Source organism: Marmota marmota, unplaced genomic scaffold, assembly GCF_001458135.2.
Source record: "Marmota marmota marmota unplaced genomic scaffold, marMar, whole genome shotgun sequence".
Lineage (NCBI taxonomy): Eukaryota > Metazoa > Chordata > Mammalia > Rodentia > Sciuridae > Marmota > Marmota marmota.
This window is the reverse complement of record NW_026000229.1, coordinates 23,775,982-23,791,935: the sequence shown is the minus strand read 5'-3', so window position 1 is coordinate 23,791,935 and position 15,954 is coordinate 23,775,982. Positions and strand designations below refer to the sequence as shown.

The 15,954-nt window shown below is 31.7% G+C and overlaps 1 protein-coding gene across 7 annotated transcripts in view; it reads right to left on the bottom strand.

Annotated features, from left to right (window-relative positions):
* Positions 1–15,954, bottom strand: part of Znf280d (zinc finger protein 280D) — a 95,005-nt gene that overhangs the window by 29,787 nt on the left and 49,264 nt on the right. For 4 of the 7 annotated variants that reach the window (XM_048793209.1, XM_015480619.2, XM_048793208.1 and 1 more), the window contains 6 exons: positions 15,389–15,523; positions 13,233–13,540; positions 12,946–13,086; positions 6,216–6,278; positions 776–894; positions 592–628 (listed from right to left, as the gene is read on the bottom strand). In XM_048793209.1, coding sequence (XP_048649166.1) covers positions 592–628; positions 776–894; positions 6,216–6,278; positions 12,946–13,086; positions 13,233–13,540; positions 15,389–15,523 — 803 coding nt within the window. The remainder of the gene's footprint in view (positions 1–591; positions 629–775; positions 895–6,215; positions 6,279–12,945; positions 13,087–13,232; positions 13,541–15,388; positions 15,524–15,954) is intronic. The other 3 variants (XR_007343865.1, XM_015480622.2, XM_048793210.1) reach the window with 2 other exon arrangements.

The following is a 15,954-nucleotide window of genomic DNA, read 5'->3' as shown; positions in this document are numbered from 1 at the left end:
AAAAAAAAAAAAAAAAAAATAGCGCAATGACAGACAACAAATGAGGAAAAGGACAATCATCTGGTCCAAAAACTTAAGACATGAAATTAAGAAGCAGACAAAACAGAAGAAAAGACAAACAACCATATCACTTGGAATGTATTACTCTGAAAGCAAGTGCAGTAGAGAAAAACACAAATTATTTTAAGCAAAGTAAGAAAAGACCATAGCAATAAGTTATTTTTAGAGAAAACCAACTGGAGAGAAAAAAAATGTATGTTAAGATATGTCAACTTGACACAAAGATAAAGTAGAACAGGAATCTGAACCCATTTACAAGCTGAACAGAGCTGAATAATGAAAGCTAGTGTCATAAACTTGGCTGCTTGACTGGCTTTGTGTAAGAAAATATCTCAGAACTTTGAACTTAGGAAATTCCAACTTGTCTTGCACCAGGTCACGAGCTCCACAGAGCAGGAACCTATTTCAACAAGCAGGTTTAAAAAACATTTTTTTTAAAATATTTTTCATTGCTATTAATGATACACTTAAAAATGCAGTAAGTGCTAAAATCCATCAAAGTATAATGCACTGAAAAAAAATTAAACTTACTCAGAAAGATGTTCAGAAGTTGGGATACAGACAGAAACTGAAATTAGAAGAAAAGTTTTATATTTACAACAGCATATGAACTATGATGAGAGTAACGATTTAGTAAAGAGTTCATATTGTGGTTGACCAAAAATAATGGAATAAATATCAAAATCCACAAGAGCACAGTTATATATATACGTACCTTTCTCTACTACAACTTGGCAAGTATGGGTTTCATGTTGACTTAAGTGTGCAGCCATATTATCTAAGCCAGAAACATCAGTTAGGAAATCACAATTAAGGCACACTAGAGTAATGCCCCTATTAAAAAAAAAATGCATAAAAGAAAAGTTTTTATCTGTTGTTAAATCTATATACAAGTTCAATGATTATTTTTCCACGAATTATCTTTTTGTGTAATAAATGTAACTTGCTATTTGTTATATAAATTTGATGTAACTGAAATGATTCTCTATAAAATGGTACAGCTATGTCCAAATTTTGCTACTACTTATTTACATATAGTATTTATGTTTTATAAATATTTATCTTTTGTACCAGTCAAAAGACCTACAACCAGTCTAGGTTCCATTAACAATTTGCATTAATATAGGCGAGTCACATTCTATTTGTTCCTCTGCCCATCTGCAAAGTGAGAATAGCATTCATTCACTCAATATATATTTACTGAGGTTGTCTTTATACAATTGTATCACTGTTATTATGAACAACAACAACAACAAAAGCCAGTCAGTACTTGAATGAAATTTATAATCTAGTGTTTTATTTAGTTGAGGACAAAATTAGAAGAAAATTATAAAGTATTTATAAGTATAGTATGATACCTGCCACTACATGCCAAGGTTTTAGCATGATCTTCCAAGGGTGGTTATTATTTAACATGGAATTAACTGATGTAGTTAATAAAAATGTTGGAGTCCACAAATTTGGAATCCTCATCATCCCAGCACTGTGAATGCTATTGCCTACCTGATGGGGCCTATACTACTCATTCTTTTTAACAAAATTTGTGAGTGCTGTACAGAGGAAGGAGAAAGAAACCCAAGTCCAGAGAAAATAAAGACAGCATCATGCTGCCTTAGCAGGTCAAAGCAGGGAGAACTCCAGTATGTTCTTGATTCTTAAATAACACATGTAATGATTAAGGACTTTCAAAGGAAGTTAGGAAACAAGTCCCAAAATCATGAAAAACTTTTGCTGAGTCCAGAATAGTTCTTATACTCACTGAATTAAACTGATTAACATTTGCTATCTGAAGTATTTAAACATAACTGGTATATTAAAGTTATGTGTCAATGCCTTAAGATTCATATTTAAAATGTGTTTGATCTCGTGACTTTTAGTTGAAAAGTATCTTAAATATTATTAAGACTGTAAAAATTTTGAGATGGTTCAGAAAACTTAGAAAGCCACTATATAATTGAACTTATTAGATTTATTAAAAAGTTAAGCAATTGGGTGCTAGTTGGGTCAAGCATTTGAAGTGCCGTTTAAAAGAAAATCAAGTATATTTAATGGATAAATGACACTAAATTGTTTAAAGTAATTTGAACTTAAATGTCACTGTTGAAAAAAATTCAGTCCGTTCAATTTAAATGAACTTCATCTTACATTAAATTAAAGTTCCTCTAGAAAATGATTACTAAAAAGTACTCAAATTCTAAATGGAGTATTTCTAAGTTAGACTTAAAAGCTTAAAGAAAGTTAAAATGTAAAATACTTAGCTTAAATAACTAACTACAATTTTTTCTATGAACAAACTGCCCTCATAGATACTAAAAAGAGTTTCACTGGTAAAGAACAGGCTACTGCCTATTCTACTGGATATAGATAATTTAAAAAGGGATGGCTGTTTTTAAACAGGGATTTGTAATTGGAATTTATAATCAAATTTCTTGATTTGGGAAAATATGTGAGTCTGGGAATATTATAGTTGGGTCATTAGTAGAGAAAAGATGGTCTGTACAGAGAAAGCAGAAAGAAACCCAAGTCCAGAGAAAATAAAGACAGCATTATGCTGCCTTAGCAGGTCAAAACAGAGAGAACTACAGTAAGTTCTTGATGACTTTTTGTTTTCCTTATTTGCTCTGGCTGTTGCTCCTCTACTTAGGGTTCTATAAGAGTCTTTGGAATCTCGCTAATAAATCAAAGTTTCACCTAAATTTTGTTTAGGTGAAAAAAAACTGATCATTTAACTGATCACTGCTATTATCAGTTTAATACAAAGTATATACATTCAATGTTCATAACATAATATATATGTTTTACCAGTATATGAATACAAACAAACAGGATACTTCAGACTGATTTCTCCCCTCTTAAGTTCTATTCTAACAGCATGCTACATATGTGCACTGAGAGAATTCACTGGCACATCAAATCTAAAATCATCTGCTTTCTCCCCAAATCATCTCCTCCTGACTTTCTTATGGTCCCATTTCACTTGACACTAAAGCTCAAACCATAGTTACCTATGACTTTCTCCTTTCTTAAAACATTTAATATGTCAAGCATTTTATAATATTAACAACTTATTGAGTACTTACTCTGTGCCAGGCTGCTTTTAAACATATCATCTCATCTAAATCTTACAAAAACCTGAAGAGTTAAGTGTTATAATTATTACCCTTTTATACAGTACAGAGTTAGCTTAGTAACCTACCAAGGACATAGAGCTGGTAAAGGTCAAAATCAGGTGTAAAATTATGCACTTTGATTCCAGAGCCCATATTACATCATAAACACAATGTAATACCACCTCACCACCTTAATTCAGATCCCTAATCTAAATGATTTATGCACCTACAACTCACCTTTTATGTCCCTGAATTCAACTTTCCTTCAGTATCACTTGATTCTACACAAAACACTATTGGTTCTCCAGTGCCTTCTGAATTAAGTCCAAATTTCCTAAGTTTAATTTTCAATGCATTCCAATATGATCGTAAGCTCAAAATTGTTGCTACAGACTTTAATCCATTACTATCACACAAACATCATGTTCCATCCATTTACTACTAGCCATTCTTTCTGTATGCCTTCTCTTTTTCATTTCTATACTTTTGTGCTATTTTCTCCAACTAGAAGATCCCTCTGCTTCTTCTGCCAGTAAAAAACAAACAAACAAACAAACAAAACTCATCCTTAAAAACAAAGTAAACCTAATTCCTATCCAGATTATTCCAAGTAATCTCTCACTTCTCTGAAATAACTTATTGCACTTATTAAAATCCATAGTTACTTCTGTTCATACTTTATTTCCCACCTAATGAACTACATTCCCTGAAGGCTAGTTCCAAGATTGCTTTATCCCTATCATCTACACAGGACCTGCTACAATACATACATGATAAATGCATAATACACATAATATACACAATAAAAAATATTCCATTTCAATAAGTAATTACAAAGATTGGAGGATATGGAATTTTATAAATATGCTAAGTTCCACTCACAGAAATTGACCAATTTCAATGTGAGACATATGGAAGTTGAGAGAAAAACACTCCAGACCTTTAAAAAACCAGATAATTCATTTAAAAAACTAACACACAACTGAGCTAGATAATAATGAGGTAAAAATCAAATTAAAATCTGATTTTTAAAATGCAATAAATCCTATTCATTCTTATAAAAGTCTTTATTAAGGCAGTACCTCAAGTAACAATCAATTTCTCTGAATACAATAAACACTCTAATGAGACTAAGAGTTTTAATATCGAACCATTATTTTTTATCTTCCTGTGAGTTACTGGCTCAGCATCATAAATGGGACCTTTTGTCCAAATACATAATTTTTTCCATATACATTAATTTATTCAACAAATATTTACTGAATGCCTACTATATGCTAGGCTTAAACAAAACAAAAACAAATGAACAACAACAACAACAAAAAACCCCACAAGCCACATAGAATGTAGTAAGAGAACACAGACCACAGACAAACAAAAAGTAAAATATACAGTATTGCAAATGCACTATGAAAAAAAATATTAAAAGGAGGTAAAAGTGCTAGAGTGAAGCATGGGGGAGTGGATACAATTTCAAATGCAGTGATTAAGGAAAGGATCACTGTCAGAGTGGAGATAAAGGACTAACCATACAATATCTGGGAAAGAGTAAACTACGCATAGGAGATAATAAACACAAAGATCCTAAGACATAATGCCATTCCCTCTTCCTCCTTTTCCATGAACCCAAAGCATCAAACAAGTCTTTGGCTAAACTTATCAATAAATTAGTTTGGTGGAACAAAGATATTGTTATTTCAAGGAGAATAGCAACATAAGCAGAAAATAAACAAAGAAAAAGAAACTAAGGAAATCAGAATTTTAAAAAATGGTGCTCAGTGGATTTTGAATTCAGTGTGTGGTATAACCAATGCTAATTATCAACATTCATCCATAGTTTCTTTACAGAAGCTAAGCTGTATACTTCTATTTGAAAAAGAAACAAACAAACAAAAAATAATTATGAAGACTACTGATTTCAAGAATTTCAGTGGTTTCATATATGTGCTTCAAAAATTAACAGCGTCACTTTAATAGGTATCTTAAGTAACTTTTTGATATTCAAATATTGTTGGTGGGCCTGATTTTTCCTTTCATTTTACAATGCAAATGCATGAGAATTTCGTCTTGACACCATTTGTCACCAATGAAATAAATTTATCAAGAGATTACTGGCATATCTCAGGTCTTATAAGGAACAATGTAATATCCATTAGGAATCACTCAGATTTCCAAACTGGCACTCCCAGACAGTTTAATTTAAAAGTGCAAACCACAATGATACAGCACTTCCTAGCAACTAGGATGACTATAACAAAAAAAGATATAATACCGAATGTTACAAAAGATGTGAAGAAACTAGAACCCTCATACACTGCTGGTGGGAATGTAAATAATGAGGCTACTTTGAAAAGCAATTTAGCAGTTCCTCAAAAGGATCAATGTACCATAAAATCCAGCAAATTCAATGTTAAGTATATACTAAAGAAAAATAAAAAGACATGTCCTTATAAAAACTAATATGTAAATGTTCACAGTAGCATTATAACAACCTAAAGTGAAAATGAACTGAATGAATGGCTAAACTATGACATATTCATAATATGGAATATCATTCAGCACTTTGAAAAATGAAGCATTGATACATGCATGCTACAATATACATAAACCTTTCATAGGCAGTTGGAAAAGACTACATACATAGTCTATCATTCCATTTGTAGAAAATATCTAGAATGAACTAATCTACATAGGCACAAAGTAGATTCATGATTGCTTAGTAATGGGGAGAGTTGAAAAGAAATGGGGATAACCACTAATGAATGGGGAAAGGGTTTCTGTTTGGAATGACCAATATGTACTAAAATTAACTGTGGTCATTGCTGTACAGCAGCAGTACAGTATAATACTATAACCTATTATAGGTTTGGATGCTATACTATAATGTATAGAATAATATAGCACAATACCATAACCTATTAATTTTATTGTTAAATGCATATTGTACAGCATGTGAATTATATCTCAATAAATTTGTTATGCAAGAAAGAATGTAAATTATGACCATTGTTTAGCAGAAAGAATTAAAAAAAATCAACTAGTTACCTGAGATCTTCAGAATGCTCCTTAAATATACAAAACCTTTTACTTGGACGACTACTGTGAAAGCTGGAGAGACAGAAGACATTTTAATAATTTTAGTATATAGAGTTCTATTATTTCATAATAATAATTATATTAATTTATAAACATATTTCAAGTCTGTACTTAAGTTTCTAGTTTTTAAAAGACTACAGTATAAATACTGAACCATTAACTCTGTTTAATTCAACATTTGATCTGATATTCCATTTTGCTTTTAATTCCTAATGACACATACTTTTTTCCCTAAGCATATACTTAGATGATCAATACCTCACCATTATGTAAAAAGGAAATGCTCAAAGAGTTAAAAAACAAACTAAATTTTTCATTTATTATGCATTTAAAACAATTCTAAATTTTTATTAACAAACTAATTTTGCTACAATCTGAATTATCATTAGAAATCAACTTTTTGAAAATAACTTTTAATAATCTTAACATGCTGGTATAGAGGGAGGGGAACAGAATTCAATTGATCTAGAAAGTACACACTATTTGAGCTAAATATTACTGTTTACCATCTGTAAATTCAAACATCTAGACAGTTCTTTGTAATTGTTAGTAGAGGTTTAAGAAAAAAAGCAGAACTCATAACTTAATGCTTCCTCTAATCACAGAACAAAAAACCACTAACCAAACATTGTAGTCAATAAGGAAAGCTTTCTGTACTAGAAAACCAGTAGTAGTTTAGCACACTATATCTGAAAGTCACAGACAACAGTATCACCATCACCTGAGAGTTTATTTAGAAATGCAAAATCTTAGGCTCTTCACAAACCTACTGAATTAATCTCTGGCAGTGGGATCCAGGAAACTGCCTTAACAAGTTTTTCAGTGGTTCTTACACAAGTTAAAGTTTGAAAAGCAGTAGCCAACAAACTAGGTAAATGGCTACTCACATCAGTAAAGCCTGTATGTAAAAGAATAGAAATGTTCTGGCTAAATATAATCCCCAGAAAACAGCCTCAGAAGATTTCAAATATCATTTCTTCAAGCTGGGGTAACTATTATTTGGAGATTTATGAATTTAAGATATTATCACAAAAATAAAGTTTTTAGAGAGATCAGGGGGTTGGGAAGCCCTGAAATTGTGTGCAAAAAAATATATAAATAATTGTTTCCTTAGAGGAATGAGTCCAAGACTAGGAGGCAGGTTTACTGGGGATTGAACCCCAGCGTGCTCTACCAGTGAAATATACCTCCAGCCCTTTTTATTTTTAGACTAGGTCTCTCTAAATTGATGAGCTGGCCTCCAACTTGGAATCCTCTAGCCTCAACCTCCTAAGTCACTGGGATTACAAGTGTGTACCGCCAGGCTCAGTTCAAAATAAGTTATTTTTTTAATGACATTTTAAAGTTTTTTCTCTTCAAATAAGTATACTGTTTTTATTTATTCTTTGATAAGGGGAGAGAAAAATTATATTTTAGGGTCTTTTTGATGGCTTCCACATCTATCTATAACTTGAACCAAATATCTACAAATGTTCCTAATTAAATTTTTAGTTGTCTGAATCCAGTTATGATTTAGAGTTCCCCTATCTTTGGAAAAAAAAAAAAAAAAGCATTTATACTGCCTCTTTGACTCATCTGTATTTACTACATAACTTCTACAACTGCAATTTTGTGTAATGTAAGAATGGAAAAGTGAATCACAACTCACAAATAAAAAGGAGGAAAAAGCTACCTTTCTTCCCTATTTCCACAAAGTTGATAGCAATACAGAAATACACCTAAGAAAACAGAAAAGGCTAAGACTTTTATTCAATACAGTAAAAATACAGTGTTAAGACGTAGGTCTAAAAAACCTGCTACCCAACTGCATGACTATAATTACCAAAAGCTCATTGAATTGTTCTTCATAAATAGGTAAATTTTATTAGGTATAAATTATACCTCAAGGAAATTGAGGACAAAATCCCTCTTTGACCATATTTTCCTTAATAATCTTGATTCCATGTAAGAAACAACTTAACTTTCTGAGAAACACAAAAGGAATGACTTTCTTAACATCCAACAATATTGATACTATTTAAGACACTAAACTGTAGAATGATGATATAATAACTAGAGTGGTAAGTTGCCTGCCCTATAATTCATGGTTGAGTGAAAGAGAAGAAGATGGTCTGACACAGAATAAATGCTAATAAATAAATGTGGAATGAATATATATTCATAAATTAATGCAAGATAAAAATCAACAGTGACACAGAATTCTGTGTACAAGAACAAATCATTACAACAGCTTTCTTTTTACTTGGAAACGTTTAACATCATTCTTCAAGGCCTAAGAGAAATGTCATTTATAGAAAGTCTTCTCTACTTCTTATTTAAAGAATTTATTCTTACCTTCTCTGTGCTCTCATAGTCATCTGCTTATCACATTAACCTAGGTAAACATATTTCTCCTACTAATTAGCAAAAATTAACAGCAAGGACTTGACCCCCAATACTACCTGCCTATCACACTTTCTAGAAAACTGTTATGGTTTCATATGCCTCCCAAAGCTCATGTGTGAGACAATGCAAGAAAGTTTAGAGATGACTCAATTAGGTTATGAGAGCCTTAACATAATCAGTGCAATGATCCCAGATAGGGATTAACAGGGTGGTAACTGTAGGCAGGTAGGGTGTGACTGGAGGCTCGTCTTTGGATATATATTTTGTGATCATGAGAGTGCTCTGCCTCTCCTTCCTGATGCCATGTTCCCAGTTGCTTTCCTCCACCATTTGCTTCCACCATGATATTCTGCCTCATCTCAGGCCCAGGCCCATGGAGTCAACCATATACAGACGGAAACCTCTAAAACTATGAGCTCCAAAATAAACTTTTCCTTCTCTAATTATTCTTGTCAGGTCTTTTGACTAAAACACAAACTGTACCTTCCTAGTATGTAATAATCAGTATTTGTGAAAATGAATCTGGGTGATATAAATACTATTAAAAAGAGATATTAGTAATGTCCATTAACTTAATTCTCTTACATGTAGAAGAAAAAGTTGTCTCATATATCTTTTTAAGGAATAACAGTAATATTATATAGTAGTTAATTTTCACTTTCTCAGGTGATTTTTATTACCACTTACAAGCTATTAGCAAAGTACAATAATTTAAATAACTGACCCCAATAATACTATTTTTAAAAAATAATTTATAATTATGAAGTTAATGATCTGTTTCCTTTAAAGAGTCTGACTTTAAAGATGTTTCAACAGCTTCAAGATTTTTTAATCTCTTCTTTGAGATTATGTTTGGGGCCTCTTCTAATTATAAATAATAACTATCATTTATAGTTTATAATGTAGTAAGTGATATGATAAATACAAAGATCACTTCTCAAGGAGATTCTACATACACAAATAAAATGAAAGGCAGATCAGATGAATGGTACACAATTCAAAAGAATTGACCAGACATTTGAAAGATTAACTGGGAGGGAAGGACAGGGTGTCATGGGGACTAATAAAGAATAAGAAAAAACTACTATATAAAATAAGTATGGGAAGAAAAATACTTTAGAAAAGATTAGCCAACTTATGAGGATCAGAGTCTCTCTTTATAGAAGAGACTGGGCAGGTATGAGACCAGAAAGAAAAAGACTACTTGAAAGGCTACAGAGTTGGTATGGTATAGGGTAAGAACTGAATGTACACATCTTTTGGAGAAATGAAGCTTCCCTTCATAAAAACTTCAAACCTAGATCAAGTATCTGCAGTAAGTAGAAATAAGGGTGTGCTACTCAGTGAGAAGGCAAAGGGAAATGACAGTATCAATGAAGAAAAAACAAAACAAAAAAAAAGGAGAAAGGAGCTAACAATGAATAAGGAGTATATGTGATGACAATGAAATGTAGGTTTGGGTGGTTTGGAAAAGGGTAAGAAGAATGTCTTGAGCCAACTGCAAATGGTTGGAGATATAATGGATTTGGAAGTTCTTCAGGACAGGAAGGAAACCTATGATAAATGGGAAAAGGAAGGCCAGAATGAACCTTAGTTTAAGAAACACAAAATACTTTCCAATTTGATCCTTTAGAAATTAAGGGCAAAATAAAAGACATCCTTAGGTAGCTTTGTGTTTTGAACAGAATAAGAGATTAGCATTCCACCCAGAAGTATACTAGGGGAAAAGATGATGGGGCCTGGTTTAGAGCAATAGGAGTATCAGATACTGCAGTGGTTGGGAGGCAGTCTCAGGAAGCCATGATGCACAGTGAATCAAAAGAACTTCTTGAGTTTCAGAAACTTGGAACAGTAAATTATTTCTAGCTGGAGCTAAACATTCACACAAAATGGTGCCCTGAAAGAGATGGAACTTAAAAAGTTAGGATGGTAGTAATGTGAATCTGAGACAGATAATAATATTTGGCGTTTTTTTTTTTTTTTTTGTTGTTGTTGTTGTTGTTCTATTGAGATGCCAGTGGGTCTAGGGTAAAAGCATCTACAAAATAATTAGAAACACATATTTGGATATCATAAAAACAAAAGATTGAAATTCTAAGATTTCAAGTTGAAAGCTGAAAGTGCAAGTACTAAAATTACTAAGAAAGGGACTATAAACAGTTGGAGACAGGCAATGAAAGAGGTGTTACCTAAAAAGAAGAAAAATGGTATTAACAGCTTAATAGAGACTAAAGAGAAACGTTTCAAAAGTGAGTGGCAACAACGTTAAAAATAAAGTTAAGGAGTAAAGAATGAAAAAAGAGGAAAAGTGTGGTGATAAGTACATGACACAATAATCTTTAAAGGGGCAGTGTTAGTTGATAGGTAGGGATGATACTCAAAAGGGTAAAGAAATGAGTCACAATTAAGCTGGCAACAAACATTTTGAAAAACGTTGCTGGAAAAAGGCAGACAAGAAATAAAGAAAATACGCAGGAAGGACATAGCTCCTTCATCCTAAAATTAAAGAAACAAAACCCTGAAAGTGTTTATAAGCAGAAGAAGTCCAATAGTGAGATAGGGATGAAGATACAAGTTAACTGAATTAGGTTATGATGAATTGAAGGAGATAAGAGATAGAATTGGCTATGGAGAAATGGGACAAGCTTAATTTCTGAGATTAATATCTGGATGAAGAAAAATATGTGGAGTTGAAAAGAGCTAGCTTTTAGGAAAAATGAAAAAGATGACCTTCAATCAAGCAATTAATAAGTTGGGTTAACAACTAAAAGATGAAAATAAAATCTTTAGGGTACTGAAAAAAGGATTAAACAAACACTTAGGTAAAAATAAGGAGGTCTTTAAAAAGAAAAATAAAGAGATAGGTCTTAATCAAAGTTAAAGATTATAAGTCAGAATGAATAAATAAACTCTTGTATTCTAGAACTGAGCATACATAAAGATGGAAAGGGGAAGAGGCTGAAATCTTAAACTGGCTTTTATGCTAGGTGAGCATGCATAAAAATGTAGAGGACAAAGAATTCGAAACAGAGGACCACGATGACAGGATTCGAAACAGAGGACCACGATGACTCTAAAGTTAAATGAATGCTGCTAGACTGGCAAAAAGAGTCAAAACTCTGAACATCATGGAGTAATAAGAATTCAGAAGGAATGAAGAGTATATAGGATGAGACTAAAAATGAAGAGGACCCAAAACTTAAAAGCTGGTGTGAAGTGCTGGCACTAAAGAAGCCAAGACACCAGGAGGTAGGCCAATCATCAAGGCAGAAAAACTGAGAGAGAAGGGCTAAAGTTACCATGAAAGGTAGGAGAATTCTGGAAAAGCAGTATCTGATAATGATAAGAAAGTAAAACAGAGGTTATGTCATGATCTCCAAGAAACTCAGTTATACATTAATTCTAATATTTATTTAAATGGAACAAACTCACTATGAATAAGCAGTATATCACATTTATAATGGAAGAACTATTTTTAAAGATAAAAATCCATCCTGATAGAATAAAATATTCTTCTATTAAAGAAATACAAATGAAAGTAATGTGGGTTCTGAAGGGGTTTCTTAGCATAGTGTAAATGATAGGTACTCAAACAACATAAATTAAATGAATTAATGAAAAAGAATTCCAAACAGTGGCATCATAACCAGAATAGTCTCTCCCTTTCACTGAACAAATGTATGTATAGATGGCCTGACAGATGAAGGACCATAGAAAGAAAACCAGATTCAATGAAGTTCCTAACATCACTGAAAATCCTCCAATAATGTTAGCTATTAATTAAAAAGCTACAGCTACTAGTTGAATAAAAGGTTAATAGTTTCAACTATCAATAAATTTAGGTACAGCTATTCCTCTATGAGCAGAAGCAGTAATCACTGGATTTCATCACAAAACTACAGCTTCTCTCAAAGTGACTAATTTGAAGAGGATATTCCTAATGAGGACATTTATTTGTATGCTAAATAAGCTTAAAACACTTAAAGTTTTATTTGAAAATCACCATTTTTAAATACCTATAGGGAAAAATAAAAAACAGAATAATTATTTCCCCAACAAACCTATCCTAATTTTATTAGTTTAATTAACCGTTCTTACAATTTAAGACCAGTAATTACTTGAGTTACTATGTTGGAAAATAACATCAGATAGTATCTTAGAAGTTCCTTACTGCTAGGTCCTTTTGGCTCTTTGAGGAGAAAAACTAGTTTCTAATAGGGATAACTTTGCTTCAAAACAAAAACTTCCTGTCCTATAATTTTAGTTGTCAATTTACAGGTTTAACTCTTCTTACCTCATCATATGATTTACATAGGCTTTACTACAGCTAGTATTGTATCTGCAAAAGCTACAGTGGACATATGTAGGAAAATGGTTTGCAAAATCTTTTATTTCAGAACAGCACTCAATGCACTTGTGAATGCCCCGACGACACCTTATGGAGACACAAAGAAAATGGTATAAATATATTTTAAAACAAAAGTGATAAGTAAGAGCCATATTACTATTCTAATTAACTAAAGTATAATGTTTTTATACTTAAATTTAAATTGGTATTGTATATTAGGAATAAAACATCACCTTAAGTTCCTCAATGCAGTATTAACTTTGATTTTTTTATTGCTATTAGCCAATGTGCTTTGTTTCTTTTGCATATTAGAGATTTTTGATTTGTATTTAGATTTACTTCCATTAGGCTTATTTCCATTAGGTTTACTTGCATTGGATTTGGTTGTATTAGGTTTACTTGTATTCGATTTTGTGGGATTTTTAGCAGTTATATTTTTAGTCCTTGGAGGTGAGAGCTGAAGGGTAGAAGTGCTTGCATTAATGGAAGGTGTAGGTGAAGATCCTGACTGAAGAGGTCCAACTGAAGCTCGAATAGTAACCTACAAGAATGCAGAATATATTTACTTCAAAAAAAAAAATCACTATATTACTATTAAAATATCACTGTACAAAAAACATTAAACATCAAGTATTTTGAAAGAGTACACATAAACTACAATTGTATTTAGTCTTATTTACTCCAAATGTTCAAAACAATTAAATAAAGTTAAATTTGATATTTATTCACTTAATGTAAAATGAGTTATGTGTAAATACAGTTATTAATGAGTAATTAGGAGTTAATAAAAATTATATGACTATCAAAAGAGCACATTCCATAGCTATTTTTATGCTGTGACATAATTTTAAAAAAAAATTCATATATAGGTCTAAGTTTCACAAAGCTTGAAAAATAACTCTAGAGAGGCCTACTGATATCACCCTTTCATAACTACAAAACAAATAGATCTATAGTAAATGTGACCTCTCCTTTTCGGGGGCTCATTACCCTGGATTTATGCTTATAAAATGTTATAAGAAAGAGTTAAGTCAACTTTTTGCATTGTGTGAAGAATTTAATATTGAGACTTCTCTTAAAGGGAACTAACACAAAAATCTATCATTTAGTGTTCAAAATAGAAAATATTCAATCATATCTGTTAGTTGACAATGGAAAGGTCAATTGCCTACCAACATTCTCATTGATCACTTGACTATACTCTCCTCATGCATGTGAGGAACAGACTATGATGAAGTCCTATGAAACATGTGCTTAGGTATTATACAAAAGTACTAGGTCAGGAATCAAAAGAACTGAGGTTGAATCTCGCATTATGCCTTCCAAGCCATGTAATCTTGAGTAAATAAGATATCCTCTTTAAACTTCTTCATATCTAAAATACAGGGCACCATTTGCCTTTTCTACTCACTGAATGATTGTATGGATTAAATAATACAATGTATGAAAAGTACACTGAAAGCCTCATTCTAAGATGTCATAACAACATTTAGTATCATTATCATTAATATTATTATTATTATTATTATTAAGGGGAAAAATGAGAGAGGACTGCACTGCTTACATTAGTGTTCTGCATGTCTAGTTCCAGCATGAAATGAATGGTTTGCAGGGAAGAATGCTGGATAGCTTCTCTTGCTCTAAGTCTTCAGAGCATGGCTTTATATTATTTTATTTAATTCAAGTACCAGACATACCCACATTCAAACGTAAGTACCCAAAGCCAAATATAAATGTTTTGGGGGTTATTTCACTTTGGATTATCCATGCCTCTGTTTCCCTCCACTGGAGCAAATATTCAAGAGCTGACTGTATGTAAAGAAGTTAGAGAAAACAGATGTATATAAGGCAAAAAGGGAAAAGCAAATTACAATCATCAGTATGCAGTCAGACATGTGTTTGCTCACTTAAAATACAATGCTGTCCAGCAGCAGTACTTGCTTCTCTGAGAGTAGACTAAATGATAACAATTTCAACAAACATCTGAGAACCTATGGCATTCAAGGCACTATGCCAGACACTGGGGATACAAAGATAAATAAAATAAGATTCCTGATATCAAGCCTCTTAGAGTTTAGCTGCTAAAACTGACATATACATTGCCAACTGGAATAGTTCAAAAATAGCCTATATAATATTGAAACAACCCCCTGACCCAAGGAACAGTTAAACTAGGTACACTTTTAATGAAGGAATGCCATTTCAACATAGTACCCGCCACTGAACTCAATGGTTAAAGCTTTCCTTTCTAAGCATAAAAACAATGAAATCTAAAATTAGGCAATAAAAATCTGAAGTCATTTTTAAAAAGTCATATTTAATAGATAAAACCAGGTTAGAGCTAATTTTTATTATACAAAATGTTAAAATATAACATATTTGAACTCACTTTTGTTCCAGGAGGCAATCCTTCTAGTTGTTTAGGTTTTATAAATGTTCGATGATGCTGTGTCTTATGATCCATTTTCTCCTTGCATGTCAAAAATTGCAGTCTGCATTTTGTACAACGATGTATTCCTTTTTTCTATTGAGAAACAGAAAAAAGGAAAAATAACTTTTGTAACCACAAAATTCTGTGTCCTGGAACTACTCTAACTTAATTTTAATGAAAGTCTACTATTTCTTATCATAAATAGTACCAAAATATAATTTCATTTTTTAAAACTTATATTACTATCAAATGTATTTGTTACTATATAGAGTCAAACATAAAAGTTCTATTAACAGGTTCAAATAGAAGTTACACCAAATGTATGAAAGCTTTTAATTATAAACTTAAATTATTTAAAAACATGATACTATGAAAATGAGCTAAAACATGTTTTAATTTTAGAAAATGTCAAAATTATTTTAAAATTTTGCTATTTTCAATCATTTGACAAGTTGGTAAAGTAAATTATATCCTCTAAACTCAAGTAAATCTAACTAGACATTTCAAAGGTTAAGTTACAAAAA